The 16,576-nt window shown below is 38.9% G+C and overlaps 1 protein-coding gene across 2 annotated transcripts in view; it reads left to right on the top strand.

Annotated features, from left to right (window-relative positions):
* The first annotated feature begins 871 nt into the window (after positions 1 to 871).
* LOC111165838 (pantetheinase) overlaps positions 872 to 16,576 on the top strand; it is a 29,345-nt gene continuing 13,640 nt past the window's right edge. Inside the window, exons 1-5 of one of the 2 annotated variants that reach the window (XM_089922014.1) lie at positions 872 to 1,237; positions 2,701 to 2,831; positions 8,424 to 8,616; positions 9,310 to 9,601; positions 10,040 to 10,401. In XM_089922014.1, coding sequence (XP_089778140.1) covers positions 1,025 to 1,237; positions 2,701 to 2,831; positions 8,424 to 8,616; positions 9,310 to 9,601; positions 10,040 to 10,401 — 1,191 coding nt within the window. In that variant the 5' untranslated portion in view covers positions 872 to 1,024. The remainder of the gene's footprint in view (positions 1,238 to 2,700; positions 2,832 to 8,423; positions 8,617 to 9,309; positions 9,602 to 10,039; positions 10,402 to 16,576) is intronic. The other variant, XM_022556832.3, reaches the window with a different exon arrangement.

The following is a 16,576-nucleotide window of genomic DNA, read 5'->3' as shown; positions in this document are numbered from 1 at the left end:
CGCCTGCCATCAGCTGTGTGAGCCTGGAGCTGAGAAGTGAATCTTTCCCCAGTCATGTTTTGAGGTAACTGCAGCCTTTGCAGACTTGTGAAAGAGACCCTTGGCCTGAGGAACCCAGCCAAGCTGCCCCAGGATTCCTGACCCACCGAAAATGTGAGATCATACATGCTTGCTGTTAGAAGCCACTACTTTTGGAGGGTGATCTGTTACATAGGAATGGACAATGAATAGCCCTTTTATATTCCCCTTTGTTCTGACTCTTTGCCATTTTGTGCAAACTAAAGTGAAAAAAGTATGAAGCTCAAATATTCACATGTTGATATTAATAATAATTTCAAAATTGAAAAGTTATTTTTCAAATTATTTACATAGGCTACTAGGTGCTGAAGTTCTCAATGTACGAATTCCAAAAATCCATGTGTTTAAGTCTTAACACCCTGTACCCCAGAAAGTGACCTTATCTGGAAATAATATCATATCAGATGTAATTCGTTAAGATGACGTCTTACTGGAGTAGGGTGGGCACTAAATCCATTAACACGTGTCCTTGTAAAGAGAGAAAATTGGGACTCAGGTATGCACATAGGGAGAATACCGGGTGAAGACACACAGGGAGAAGACAGCAAAGCACCGGGAAAGAGGCGTGAACAGATCTTTCCCTCACAGCCCTCAGGAGGAACCAATTCTGCTGACTCCCTTCCTCTGAAACTTCTAGCCTCCAGAAATGACAGAGAATACATTTCCGTTGCTTAAGCCACCCAGTGTGTGGTACTTTGTTATGACAACCCTAGCGAAGGAAAACACATATGCATTTTCTTATTTGATCCTCAAAAACTCTTGCAAAAAGAAGGTCATTTGTTACATAAAATCTGATTACATCTACATCTATGATGTAAAACCAGAAGGCTTTCTTAAACTTAGCTTTTGTAATTTATTTTTAAAGTACTAAGTTCTGGGAACCACGTGATTTCTCCCTGTAAATATCAGGGCTTGCTCTGCTTTTCAGCAATCGTTGGACTTCAGCATGACTATGTCTCAGTTGCTGGATTATGCGGCAATTTTCTTTCTCTGTGTCTTAACAGCCAGCTCTCTGGATACGTTTACTGCAGCTGTATATGAGCATGCAGTGATATTGCCTAATGCCACCCTGATGCCGGTGTCCCATGAAGAGGCCTTGCTATTAATGAACCAAAATCTGGATCTTTTGGAGGAAGCAATCACATCAGCATCAAAGCAGGTACCCTTTCTCAAGTGTGCTGGCTTCTACGTAGAGAAAAGGGTGGGGTCTTAGGAGACAGAATCACTGTCAGGGTCAATTACACTTTTGAATGACATATGTGTCAGGGTAGCCAAGTCCTTCTTTTACAGAGTCCTCCCTGCTCCTAGTTATTAGAGCAAAGACACTATTACATGCTTCCCTTGTAGTGAGAGCAACATTTTGAAAAGAATGGCTGATTATTAAGTGGCAACAAACTTTTGAGGAACTTGCTGTAAATTCAACAATTTTGTTGCTCTTTTCTGCTACAGATGGAGGGTGAAGGACAGATGGGTGAGGGATCAGTTGCTATTCTTAGAGTGTTTGTGGCCTTGGTGTACTTTTGTGCTCTTAAGAGTTTGTAGGTTTCTAGGTTAGTTCATAATACCAAGACAATTAAACGTAAATTGCATTGTGTATTATATACAGTGTGTATTATATACTTCATACTTCATTCTAATTACAAGACAAAAGTACATATGGTAATGCATAGTAAGTCCTTGAGTTGAATGAAGGGTTAAGTTTAAGTGTGTGGTTTGGACGAATCTAGTTGAAATAAGCTATTTGTAGATCAGGTAAACAAGGGATATATAAAGTCTGATGAAAGTTATGGATATATACGTATGACATATATCTATCAACATACATTCTTCTACATGCAAAGATTTAAAAAGGTTATTAAGGGGACTTCCCTGGTAGTGCAGTTGTTAAGACTCCGAGCTCCCAATGCAGGGGGCCTGGGTTCGATCCCTGGTCAGGGAACTAGATCCCACATGCATGCTGCAACTAAGAGTTCGAATGCCACAACTAAGGAGCCAGTGAGCTACAACTAAGGAGCCTGCATGCCGCAACGAAGACCCAGTGCAACCAAACAAATTAATTAATTAATTAGAAAGTTATTAAGAATTCTGAGGTTCTTTTTCACCTTAGTCCAACTATTTCCTTAAAGGCCACACAGCAGCTTCCAGGATGGCCCTCCTACTGAAGGCGCCCAGGTGAGCTCACGTTGTACCTCTAGGCCTGGCACCCTTCAGGTAACTGTGTCAGAGGTCCCTTCTGAGAAGCAGGACATTTGCAGGGTATGAGGCAGGAAAGGCTGGGTGGAGGCAAATAACTGGCCAAAGGTCAGGGAGAGGGTTTATCCAGGGAAGAGTTAGGTTTATAGTTAACAACCACAGTGAATGGTAGAGGCTGAGAATAGCCTGGAAAAATATTAACAGCCATGAAAGGATGAAAAAGTTACATAGAAATGATTACTGTGGGATTAGAAAATGAAATTGGTTGGACAAAGAAAATAAATTATAAAAATATAGAAAGCAAAAGAATAAGGTGGTAAAAAAAAACCCTGAATGTTTGTTCTTCAGCCACTCAGGTCCTCTTGCAGGCCCCATTTTTGACTGTTTGCTTATTTGAGAAATATTTTGATTCAGCTCCGTTTTTAACAGGGTGCACATATTATTGTGACTCCAGAAGATGGTATTTACGGCTTTAACTTCAACAGGGAATCTATCTACCCATACTTGGAGGATATCCCAGACCCTCAAGTGAACTGGATCCCTTGTAATAATCCCGACAGGTAAAGAAACATATTGTGGAAAATTTAATCATGAACATGAAATTACTTTACCTGGGAAAACTTTGTAGAAGATCACTGTATAAGATTTACTATTGACTCTAAGTTTCAAGATAGTTTTATAATTTTTCATCTCCTACAGACATGTGTATTAGGAAAATGAATATGAATTATGATATCACAAAAGTCAGTGCTGTAACATAACATAGAAATGATCAAATTCAATGTGAATTTCCACTGGGGGAATGATCTGGAGATGATAGCATAACTTAGGGCCACAGGGTGGTTGGCTAGAGGAAGAACCATATCCAAACTCACCTCTTCTGACTCCTTGCCAGTGAACAGAAAATTGTTTCCCTATGTAGGTCTGTACTTTTAAAACTAAGTGAGAAAATAGTGAAACAGAGTCACATGTCAGTTTAAGATTAAAATTTTTCCTTTCACATTAATAAGATAGCTGGATGAGTTTAATATATATGAAATTCTTAAAGCTTAATGTGATAACCTAGGAGGTGATATAGCAGAACTGTGTAAGTGTTTTACATCAAGTCTAGAATAAGAAATATGAAGTCTGATAAAAGTAGCACTATTGGGGCTTCCCTGGTGGCGCAGTGGTTGACAGTCCGCCTGCCGATGCAGGGGACGCGGGTTCGTGCCCCAGTCGGGGAAGATCCCACATGCCGTGGAGTGGTTGGGCCCGTGAGCCATGGCTGCTGAGCCTGCGCGTCCGGAGCCTGTGTACCGCAACGGGAGAGGCCATGACAGTGAGAGGCCCACGTACCACAAAAAAAAAAAAAGCTATGGCGATAATCTAGGCAGAGGGATTATGGTGTTTGGATGAAGATGGTAGAAGTTTGGATATTAAGAAATGACCAGATTCCGAATAAAGTCTGAAGGTGGCTCTGACAGGTTTTGCTCAAAGATTGAATGTAGGATGAGAAAGGAAGAGAGGAGTCCAGCTCCTTTACCCCTCGCATACAACCAGATATCATGCCTTGTTGAGTATGTTTGACATATCCAGAGTTGATTACTTTCTTTTCTCAAAGTCACCAACCTTTTGGAGGGGGGGGTCTGCATCAGCACTTAGCCTGGGTGTTATGGGAACAGACCCTCGTTATTTCTCTTTTTAATTTTATTTATTTATTTAGCATTTATACTTCACATGCTTCCAGAAAGATCTGAGGCTTCTTACAAAATCTTATATAATTAAAAAACACAACAGTTTAGATGTAAAAACAAAGTAGAAGCTACCTGAATAAAGTAGAGGAAGTAGTTGTTACAAGGCAGCATGGTAGTGGGCTGACAATTACAAATGAACATACAATACAGTTCTGTGAGTTCCTGGGAGGCTGAGAGGAAGAATATGACTTACAAGCTTTCATTGCCTCGCAGAAGAAACCTTGTAGATTTCTTGAGAGACAAACTGTGTCTAGGAGCCTAACTCAAAGATGAATTTACTTATTCAGCTTTCTTTTCCTTGACTATTTCCTATGTACTGGGTACTCCACTGTGGGAATGAGTAGGAATTCTTGAACAAGGGACATCCTTTAATACAGCGAATGTCTGCACCTCTGATAAAGGTGATGTGGCCTGCAGATTAAAGAGTCAGTCATTAGTTCAATAAGTTAAAAAAAAAAACTTGCCTAATTAGCTAGCTTGAATGAAAAAGCATTTTGATACTTGATTGCATATAATTTTGTACTGTTGTTTCAGGGTTTTGTGTGCATACACATTTTCTCCAGTAAGATTAGAGGATTTTGAAGTGCACCAGCCATATTTTACACTGTATCTCCCACACTGTGCACTTGGACAGCTCTGCCCAGAATGTCCTTTCCCCAGATGCCTACATATCTAACATGGTGCTTTGTGTAGTGCTAGGACCCAACAAATATTTTTTGAATATTTCATAACATTTTTAAGGTTAATAAATGTCTTCTTCAATAATTGATGACTTGTATTAATATTTTGAGATTGAACACTTTGAAAGCAGTCTTAGAAAATATATTTTAATTCTTCTGTTTCACCTCCTTTTTCTGTTCCCAGTAGCCCTAGGACAGAGCTCTGCATACCTTAAGGGCTCAGCAAATATTAAGGATTAAGTGAGAAGCAGATTTCAGGCTCACATAAGCAAAATGCATTTTTTAAACTCCAAATCTAACAAAGAATTTTGGAGCTTTTCTGGGTATAGCAAACAGTCTGAAAAATGTAGTTTAAATCGAAATGTATTAAAATACATGATGCACTTTCAAGATTAATATAGACAGGAGGAAAATATGTAATCGGGACTGTTTTAGAAATCCAGAACAGTAAGCTTCTATTTCATGTATCTATTCTACCACTTCAGGTGATTTGAAAAGACATGGGATAAATATACTTCAAGTGGTCCAATGTATTGTATTTATATCTGCATTTCAGATATGACTTGAAGCACACAAGGGAGGAAAACTATCAAATGGTTATTTTTTATATAAATGCACTGAGATAATAATTTTTTAAGATGCAGTTTCCTATCCTTGTTGGTCTTTTTCAGTGATATGTTTTGTGTATGACTGCTATGGTTTTTCTTATATTGCTAGCAGATGACACCAAATTTTCTTGTAGTAAGTTCTCAGATCTAATGTACAGCATGGTGACTATAGTTAACAATACTGTATTGTATATTTGAAAGTTGCTTTGGGAGTAGATTTTAAATGTTCTCACCATAACAACAATAAAATTGTAATTCTGTGAGGTGAAGGATAATCACATTGTGGTAAGCACTTATCAATATATACATGTACCAAATCATCACATTTTACATCTTAAACTTATACAGTGTTATATACCACTTCTATCTCAATGCAACTGGGGAATAAACACAATAACTCCTGACTTCCCCCTCCCTTCAGCCCTTGGCAGCCATCATTCGACTTCCTTTCTCTATAAATAACCACTCTAGCTACTTCATATAAGTGGAATTGTACCTTATTTATCTTTTTGTGATTGGCTTATTTCACTTAGCATAATGCTCTTAAGGTTCATCTACAATGTAGCATGTTCAGAACTTCCTTTCCTTTTAAGGAAAGTATGAATATGAGTATGAATAATACTCTATTTTATGTATATAGTACAACATTTTGCTTGTCCATTTATCAATCGATGGATATTTGGGTTTCTTCTACCTTTTAACTATTGTGAATAATGCTGCTATAAACGTGAGTGTACAAACATGTCTTTGAGGCCCTGCTTTCAACTTTTTGGATATATACACAAACATGTAATTGCTGGATCATATGGTAGTTCTATTTTTAATTTTTTGAGGAACTGCTAGACTGGTTTCCACAGTGGCTGCACCATTTACATTCTCATCAACAGTGCTCAAGTGTTCCAGTTTCTTCAAATCCTCACCAGCAGCTGTTCTTCTATTTTTTTTTTAATAGTTGCTATCTTAATGGGTTTGAGGTATCTTGTCATGATTTTGATTAGCATTTCCCTATAATTAATGAAGTTGAGCATATTTTCATGTGCTTATTGGCCATTTGTGTATCTTCTTTGGAGAAAATTTTGTTCAAATATTTTGCCTATTTATTTAATTTTTTGGGCTGCGTTGGGTCTCAGTTGCGGTAACCAGGGATTGATCCTGCATCCCCTGCATTGAAAGGCAGATTCTTTACCACTGGACTACCAGAGAAGTCCCTTTTTTTTTTTTTTAAATTAATTAATTAACTAATTAATTTTATTTTGTGTTTTTTGCCTATTTTTGAATCAGGTTTGTGTTGCTGTTGTTGATTTTTAAGAGTTCCCTTTGTACTCTGGATATTAATATATAATGTCCTTTGTTTCTCATAACCTTTTTTGATTTAAAGTCTATCTGGTCTAATATTAACATAGAATATCTTAATTTCTCCCTCACTTTTGAAGGATGGTTTTGCCAGAGACAGGGTTTTTAGTAACTGTATTATTCTTTCAACACTTTAAATATATCAGCCCATTGTTTCCTGGCCTCCAAATTGTCGGATTAAAAACTGCTGATAATCTTAGTGGAGATCCCTTGTACATTATAAATCACTTCTCTCTTGTTGCTTTCAAAATTATGATTTTGTCTTTGTCTTTTGAAAGTTTGATTATAATGTGTCTTAATATGGGTCTCTTTGAGCTCATCCTTTTTAGAGATCATTGCCTGTTTGAGTCTGTCTTTGAATCTCTTTTGTAAATTTTCTGTTTCAGTTACTGTCATTTTCAGCCCCAGAATTTGGGGAGGGGGCGGGGTTTCTATCTCTTTATTGATATTTCCATTTTGTTCATACATCATTATCTTGACTTTCTCCATGTCTTTCTTTAGTTCTTTGAACATCGTTAAGACAGTTGTCTTAAAGTCTTTGTCCAGCAGGTATGCCATATGGTCTTTCTCCAGGATAGTTTTTACTGGTTTATTTTTTCCCTTTGAATGGGTCATATTTTCCTGTTTGCATGCCTTACGATTTTTTCTTGATAAGTGGGCATCTGAATCTTATAATGTGATAACTCTGGAAATCAAATTCTCCCCCTTTTTCAGGGTTTTATGTCTTTTGTTTGTTTGTTTTGATTGTTGTAGGCTCTCTCCGTGCTGGGAGTAAGCTTAAAGTCTTCTCAGGTCTTTTCTTAGCCTATGACTTTCCCTGGGCATATGCAGTGATTTTCTGAATTCTGTATAGTTGTTGCTTTTCTATGTCCTAGTCCTTTAACGTCTGGCTCCAAAAAGGGATAAAAAAGAAGGTACTGGTGCTTTAAATCCCCTAGAAGTCGTTTCAGCCAGTGGGGGAAGTACTTGCAACAGTATATGTAATAATGGCCTGTCTCTGTGTGTGTACCTCCATGAACAGAGCAGTTAGCAGTGATCAGAACCAGACCCTTGATATCTGGAAGACGGGGTCCTTATGGCCCACCCTGCTCCTACAAACTGCCGGCAAGTTGCTCCAAGAACACCTGCATGGTTGCCTGCAATGGGGTGGGTTGCAGGGGCTGGGGCATGGATAGCCCCTGCTGAGCTAAGAGCTTAAATTGACTCAACCTGACTGCAATTTATCTTCCAAGCATTTCCCTGGAAGTTTCATGTCTTTTAATAGACTCCAGATTTCCAAAATAATTATGTCAGCTAGATTCCTGTAGGGCAAGTTTTATCTAGGTAGAGAGTTGGATTCCTGGCGCTTCCTACTCTGCCATCTTTCCACAGTCATCCTACTTCCAAAATGTTGTTCTTTCATTCAAAATATTTTTTAATACCTCTTTTCTTTCAGACATGTGTTCGGTGAACAGGAGATGTGTGTCTTTGCCCCCAAATATCTATAAGATGTGACATAGAAGATGAGCACATAAATGAATATATGATTATAGATGATGATAAATGTCATAAGAATATACATGTCCTGGAGTCTTATCCTAGAATAATTTCCTAGAACCAAATTCCCACAAGCATGGACTTCCTCTGAAGTCTCTTCTTGTTTTAATCCTTCCCTTCTATCTATGCTGTTTAGAAGTTATTTTTGTGTATATCACATAAGTTCAGGCAACTATCATTCTGAATTTAATTAAACGCTAAGTTTGATTTTTTTTCCTCTTCCAATGAACACATATCAGATTTGGCCGCACCCCAGTGCAAGAAAGGCTCAGCTGTCTGGCCAAGGACAACTCCATCTACGTCGTGGCAAACATCGGAGACAAGAAGCCATGCAATGCCAGTGACCCTCACTGTCCCCCTGATGGTCGTTACCAATACAACACTGATGTGGTGTTTGATTCTGAGGGGAAATTGGTGGCTCGCTACCATAAGGTAGAATTCATTTGCAGATAATTCAACTACTGAATTGCTTACCAAAATAAAGTGGACAAGAAGGGAAAAAAATCACCATTGTTGATAATAACAAGCTTACTTTAAAAGCAGAGGAGAGACAAAGCATAGAAAGTAATGATTATTTGTGGTAAGGTTCTAGAAAAGGGAGGTGTCCTGTACATTTAAGAACACAGGAAAGTGTCATTACGAGTATGTGATAATCAGTAGAAGCTACCTGTTTTGAAATAAAATGTTGCCTTTTGGACTTTGTCCTTTTAATGACATGCCCTGGCAAAGGGTCAAGGCTAAAATGAAAAACTCCTTACCAGATAGACTTGGTTTTAAGGAGAAAGGAGGAAAGAAAGTTCTTTGTCTGCAGAAAATTGTTATGTGTTCTTGGCAAATAGAAGTTATCTGTTTCACTCCTATGTCTCTAATATTCGAGAAGGTCTTAATAGATAAGGATTCCCTTCTACAGATCTATCAAATGTGGAAATTAAACCCAAGGCCATAGTAATCCTATCAGCATAGTGATCTTTGATTTTCTAACGCTCTTTCCCTGTAGAGACAGTGGTGGTAGATGAGATTGGCACCGTTTAGTAGATGTGAGCTTGCACTCTTTTAGATGCAGTGATATTCAGGCCAACTTCTTAAAAGAGATTCCCGCCCCCCATCATCTTCTGTTTATTGCAGCAAAATCTTTTCTTGGGTGAAGATCAGTTCAATGCACCCAAGGAAGCTGAGGTCATGACTTTCAACACCACGTTTGGAAAGTTTGGCATTTTCACGTGCTTTGATATTCTCTTCCATGGTCCTGCTGTGACCCTGGTGAAAGATTTCCACGTGGACACCATACTCTTCCCGACAGCTTGGATGAATGTTTTGCCACATTTGTCAGCTATTGAATTCCACTCAGCTTGGGCTATGGGCATGGGAGTCAACTTCCTTGCATCCAATTTACATTACCCCTCAAAGAAAATGACAGGTAACGTGTCATCTTTAAGATTTTGATGTAATCAAAAAAGGAAAAAACAAATCATGTTCTTTCTAGCTAACATGTACTCCTCAATACAATGTTTTCCAACTCTTAATGGTTGCACATCTAGCTGGTGACACGCTGTAGAATCAATCTCAACCTAAATTGTTTCATAAATTGATTTAGTTTTATTCAACTTGAATGTACGCTCTTTTTGTTTTTTTCAAAATTTACGACTTCTTACATGAAACTCTCTCTTCTTGGCTTCTTGGTGACATACTCTATTGGATTTCATCTCACCTATCTGTCCTTATCAACATATTTTAATGAAATTAATGAAATATATAGCTTAGAGAAAGTAAAATGTTAACATGAGTTTAGAATAACAATAACAACTATGCAACCCCTTTTTGCTTTACTGTTTTAAATGTCATTTCCAATTTCCAGGAAGTGGCATCTACGCACCTGATTCTCCAAGAGCATTTCATTATGATATGAAGACAGAGAAGGGAAAACTCCTCCTCTCACAACTGGCCTCCCACCCACACCCCACAGCAGTAGTGAATTGGACTTCTTATGCGAGTGGTATAGAAGCCCCCTCAATGGGAAACCAGGAATTTAAGGGCATCATCTTTTTTGACGAGTTCACCTTCTTGGAGCTCAAAGGAGTCACAGGAAATTACACAGTTTGTCAGAAAGATCTCTGCTGTCATCTAAGTTACAAGATGTCTGAGAAGAGATCAGATGAAGTTTATGTACTAGGGGCATTTGATGGACTACATACTGTGGAAGGGAGCTATTACTTACAGGTAATGATTCTTTTGGTGGCAGGGGAATTACTGGATAAAACAGGACACTCAGTTAAATTTGAATTTCAGATAAACAATGTATTACTTTTATTATAAGTATGTCCCACTTTGGGGGACATGTGTATACTGAAAATTGGTTGTTTATTTGAAATTCCAATTTATTGGGTATCCTGAATTTTTACTTGCTAAAACTTGCAATCTTAGATGTCAGTCCAATTTTAAACTGGTTGGGAAAAGGCAGAACATTCACTTACAGTCCCAGTGTTTAAAATGATCTATTAATCAAATTACAGATAATTTTAATGAATAATTAACGTCTAATATTTCCTGCCTGAACTTATCAAGGCATTTCCCATTTACGGTCACTAATGCCTATCTTGTTTTATAAGAAGCTTCAGACTGAGTATGTCCCGGAGACATATAGAGCTGACCTCTGTGATGTGCAGTAGAATAGCTGCAAAGATTCAGACATCTCACAGCCCTCAACATAAAGGGGGAGCTATTATAGCCAGTTGAGGTGGAACCCTTAAGAACGAGCTGCTTCCATGTTTCTCTCATTCTACTCTTCTTTTCCTTGATCTGGCCCCCATCCTATTTCACCCAGATTATTGCAGTATCCTCCTAAGAGGGCTTCCCATTGATAGTTTCAGTTCCATCCAGTTTATTCTTTACACTATAATTACAAAAATCATGGAACACCATTTCTGATTATTTCCCTCACTTGCTTAAAATTCCTCACTGTTTTCTAATTGGCAAATCAAATTCCTTAACATAAAAGACTCAGGAAGTCTTAACATGTGCTTTTTCCTACTCTCTGTCCTCATCTGTCACTTCTACCCCTATGTACCCTGGGCTTCTATCATATTGAGACATTTCCCATCTACAGTGTGTCAGCATCTGTAGAACCTCCGGATGTTTGAACAGTTTTTTTTGTTGTTGTTTTTTTGATGGCCCCCAGCTACTCAACACTCATAGTGCTTTACAGGTGTTATCTTCACCAAGGTGGCTTCTCTGACACTCCCACTCCCCAAGCTGGGTTAGGTAACTCCTTTATATACTCCCAAATATCCTATGGTTAACTTTTTCAAAGACATATCATGTCAAATTATGTACATACTTGTTTGAGACTGAAAGCCTTTTGAGTGCTGGAACCATGCCCACTGTGTAGCGTTTTGTTTGCTGTATGATAAGCACCTCTACCAAAGCTTGTTCATTTTGGCAAACATTTATCGAGTGCCAAATACATATCAGGCGTATATTTGGTGCTAATGTGATGAAGATGAATAAGTATGGACCCTCCTCTTGAGGAATTTAGTAGGGGAGAAAGACAGGTGAACATAATTTCAGTACAGGTTGGCATGTGATAGAACAAAGGCATATTTTGCTATAGAAATACTAAGGAGCTTCACTTAGCCTAATTTGGGGATCCAGGGAAGTTTCTGAAGACATGCTGCTTGAACTTATGCTATTTTATCCAGGTGAAAAAAAGTGGGAGGGAATTCTAGGTGGGGTTAAGCAAGGGGGTGGATATGTCAAAAAGCAGGGTATGCTGGGACAAGCAAGCAGCTGACTGTCACTGAAATGTAGCATAAGAAGCAAGGATGGGTGGAAGATGAGCATAGAGGCAGGATCACATCCTGCAGGATCTTACCTCTCATTTCTAAGATGTGGACTTCATTCCATCAGTGATGGGTTTCTGTTGGAAGGTGTTCAGCAGGGGAATGATGTGATCACATCTGTTTTTGAGTAGATTGTTCTGGTTGCCCTACGGATCATGGAACATAGGACAAAATGACTAGTTAGATTATGAAAATAGCCCTATTAGGACCTGAACCAAGATTATGTTCATAGGAATAAAAGCAGGGTATGGAGTCAAGAAATATTTAGAAAACTAAACTTAGTAACTAATTTGACATGGAACAGGAAAGCAGAAAGAAGGATCTAGAATGTACCAGGTTTCTGGCAAGAGTGGCTGGATGAAATGTGATGCTTTGACAGATCAGGATTCAAGAGGAGGAGCAAATTGGATGGGAGTGGGGAAGATGTTCAATCCAGCTTTGGATGTGCTGGTTTTTAATTACTCTGGGGACGTTCAGTTGGAGCCATCCAATAGGCTGTTGAATATATGGGTCTGATACTTTAGGAAGATACGAGATTTAGAAATATTGTTTTGAAAACCAGCAGGAAAAAGGTGGTGGTAAACCCACAAGAGTGAATTGCAAAAGCTGACTAAAACAGTGAACAGTGAGTTAAAGGTGGAAGTTTTGAAACTCTTGTGTTTGGGCAGGAAATAAACAGAAGAATAGGAACATGCAAATATGTTTGAGAAATAAAGGAGAACTTAGAGAGTACTCTCATGGAAGGAAAGGAAGCAGAGACTCTCAGAGGGAGGAAATCGTGAAGTGTATTTGTGCAATATGTTTACCATTATTGAATGAATGAGTATAATTTTGGTGGAATCTCCTGGGCTCATAATGATAGAGTGAAAGACAGATTACAGTGGGTTGAAAAGTCAAAGGGAAGTGAGATATTGAAAGAGCGAGTCAATATTTCTTCTGCAAAAATCTTGCCTGATACAGGAAGAAAGGAAACAAGGTAGAAGCTAGACAGAGAGGCCCATGCTTTTTTTGTTTTGTGTTCTCCCAATAGATGAGAGAAACATGATTATCTTTATAGGCCTAAGGGAAAGAGCAACAAGAAAGGAAAGGATGAAAATATCGGCGGAATCAATATTTCTTATCAGTGCTCTGAGGTGCTAGAAGAAAGGGGAAAAAATGGTATAAAAAACACAGGTAGAAAATGTCCAATGATTGGAAATTAGTTTAAAAAATTATGTTGTAGAAGAATATTTATTGCCATATAAATATTATCATATATTATACAGCATATTGACATATATTGCATTATATATGTGGTATATATATGGTATTATACTGCCATATTTTTAAAATTAAAAAATTGTGCTTATTTTTTTTATTATTATTTTGTGATCTAGTTTTAAGTTTCAAAAGCTGGTTAAAACACAAGACAGCAGTGTCTCAGCTCTTCCTCCCTCTTTTCCATCCTTTCCTCTCAGTCTTGTCTGCTTCTCTGCCTGCCCCAGAGTCTTGGTTCCACTTGAGGGGATTGGTGGTAGGTCTCTTCTCGGTGTTGGGAGGTTGGTTAGTGCTGTCAAATGAAACGAAGTCCTCTGTTATTATGGCTGGACAGTGATCCCCTAGCTAAGCCACTGGGGCCAGACAGGTTTTCGAATTTAAAATTCTAAATTTAGAAGCTTTCTTCATGGATATGGTGACTTTTCAGGGTTACCAGAACTGACTAAAAGCTCTGAGCCTGTGGGTGATACTTGCCAGTTTTAAGCTTCACAGAGGGACGGTCTAGCTGGGCTTTTGATTAGGGGAATCCCTGAGGTAAGTGTCTTTAAAGATTTCCCTTTGGGATGATTACGTTTTCCAGGTTTCAAAATTCTTCTATTTCCCGGCTTCCCTGGTGGCGCAGTGGTTGAGAGTACGCCTGCCGATACAGGGAACACGGGTTCGTGTCCCAGACCAGTAGGATCCCACGTGCCGTGGAGCGGCTGGGCCCGTGAGCCACGGCTGCTGGGCCTGCGCGTCCGGAGCCTGTGCTCCGCGGTGGGAGGGGCCACAGCAGTGAGAGGCCCGCGTACCGCAAAAAAAAAAAAAAAAAAAATCTTCGATTTCCCTTCCTGAATAATTTAACAAATAAAAACACAGGATGCCCAGGTAAATTCAGAGTTCAGATAAACAGCAACTTAAAAAAAAATAAGTATGTCCATGCAATAGTTGGGACATATTTATACTAAAAACTGGGTTTAGTTTTTTTAGTTTATCTGAACTTCAGATTTAACTGGGACTCCTGTCCTGTAATTTATCTGGCAACCCTATTCCTGAAGGATAAATGCCTTTTTTGACAGCATTTAGAGAGTCAAGTGAGGGAAATGACCTTGCAGGGTGGAGGGAGATGGTTTTACCATTCAGTTTGATTCATTCAAGGAATCCCCTTCAAACATGTCTTTCAAAACCTCCATCTAAACATCGTCTGCTTTACCCTCTCTGGAAATAAGTATTCCATCTTTTACTGGAACAGGGAAAGGGTAGCTGCCCATCCATTGGTGGGGACTCAGTACTGAGGCATTCTTAACAACTTCCCACAAATTTTCCTTTCTTCAAGCACCCCAATTTACTCCCAGCTCCTGAGGTACCTAGTGCTTCCAGAGATGGAAACTTTTGAGTATTCTCAAAAGTTTAGATTGGTTGATTCTTAGCTTTCCCCACAGCTAGTTCAGAACTTGGCTTTCTTAGGTCTGTTAAATCAGTTACCATTTTTTAAATTGAACTTTAGTTGATTTATAATATAGTGTTAGTTTCAGGTGTACGACGTAGTGATTCAGTATTTTTGCAGATTAAATTCCATTATAGGTTGTTACAAGATAATAGGTGTAATTCCCTGTGCTATACAGTATACCTTTGTTGCTTATCTATTTTATGTATAGTAACGTGTATCTGTTAATCCCATAACCTAATTTGTCCCTCACACCTTCCTTCTTCCCTTTGGTAACCACAAGTTTGTTTTCTATATCTATGAGTCTGTTTCAGTTTTTTTTTTTACACATTCATTTGTATCTTTTTTTTTTTTTTTTTTTTTGCGGTACGCGGGCCTCTCGCTGTTGTGGCCTCTCCCATTACGGAGCACAGGCTCCAGACATGCAGGCTCAGTGGCCATGGCTCAGGGCCTAGCCACTCTGCGGCATGTGGGATCCTCCCGTGTCCCCTGCATCGGCAGGCGGACTCTCAACCACTGTGCCACCAGGGAAGCCCTGTATCATTTTTTAGATTCCACATTCTCTGTCTGACTTACTTCACTAAGTATAATATTCTCTAGGTCCATCCACGTTGCTGCAAATGGTAATATTTCATTCTTTTTTATGGCTTAGTAATATTCCTTTGTATATATGTACCTCATCTTTTTTTTTCTTTTTAAATTTATTTATTTATTTATTTTTGGCTGTGTTGGGTCTTCATTTCTGTGCGAGGGCTTTCTCTAGTTGCGGCAAGCGGGGGCCACTCTTCATCGCGGTACGCAGGCCTCTCACTATCATGGCCTCTCTTTTTGCGGAGCACAGGCTCCAGACGCGCAGGCTCAGTGGTTGTGGCTCATGGGCCTAGTTGCTCCGCAGCATGTGGGATCTTCCCAGACCAGGGCTCGAACCCATGTCCTCTGCATTGGCAGGCAGATTCTCAACCACTGCACCACCAGGGAAGCCCTGTACCTCATCTTCTTAATCCAATACTCTGTTGATGGGCACTTGGGCTGCTTCCTCAGTTACCATTTTTGCGTCAACACCCCAACTTCTAAACTTGTGCCATAATCTATCCTCCTGTTCTCCTAACCTTGTGGGTTTAGCTCTTCCAAAAATAATAGTAATAATAAAGTTGGTTTTAGTAGGATTGCAAGGGAACAAAATTGAAGCATGTGTTCATTCTACCTTTATCTGAAAGTTATTTGTATCCCATCTTGACACACTTGCCCTAAAACGCTTGCTCTCCAACTTCAGAAGTGGAAGCAGGGAGACCAGTTAAGGGCTATTGCTTTAGTCAGGCAAGAAATAAAAGTGGCTTGGAGTAAAGCTTTGAAGATGCAGTACAGATGGAGTTAAATGAAGATGGATCTTCCTTTTGGGGACTTTGCATCTGCATGGTGAGGTGATTCATACACTTAAATTTACATGCAAATAGCTATGTATTGTAGTGTAGTATAGTATAACTATGTAGGATAACAAGAGCTGTCATCATTTTCCTGCTCAGGTATAAGGTATGTGACTTTTCCAGATCACAAGAGTTGTCTCTAGATCAACTCTAGGACTCAGTACAGATTTAAAGTTCCTTCATTGTTAGAAATAGGCACTAAGGTAGAAATTAAACTAGTGTCTAAACTTTTTAAAAATAATCAAACACTTTTGATTATTAAAAACATGGCTAACTTGAAAACAATTAGGGTATAATTGTTCATGACTGTAGACCAAGGATCTGATTATTTCTTTATGTGGTTGAATCTGTTTACAGTGAACTACAGAAAGCACTAGGGTCTGAAGTCCTTTATTTTTATTACTAGTTGCAAAAGCATTCAGCAACGAACCAGATTAATCTAATGAGGA

The sequence above is a fragment of the Delphinapterus leucas genome, chromosome 12 (genome assembly GCF_059928025.1).
Source record: "Delphinapterus leucas isolate spDelLeu-1000000601 "Yukka" chromosome 12, BTC_Dleu_Yukka2, whole genome shotgun sequence".
In the NCBI taxonomy this organism is placed as follows: Eukaryota; Metazoa; Chordata; class Mammalia; order Artiodactyla; family Monodontidae; genus Delphinapterus; species Delphinapterus leucas.
The sequence above is the reverse complement of the archived record's forward strand: the minus strand, read 5'-3'. Positions and strand labels throughout refer to the sequence as shown.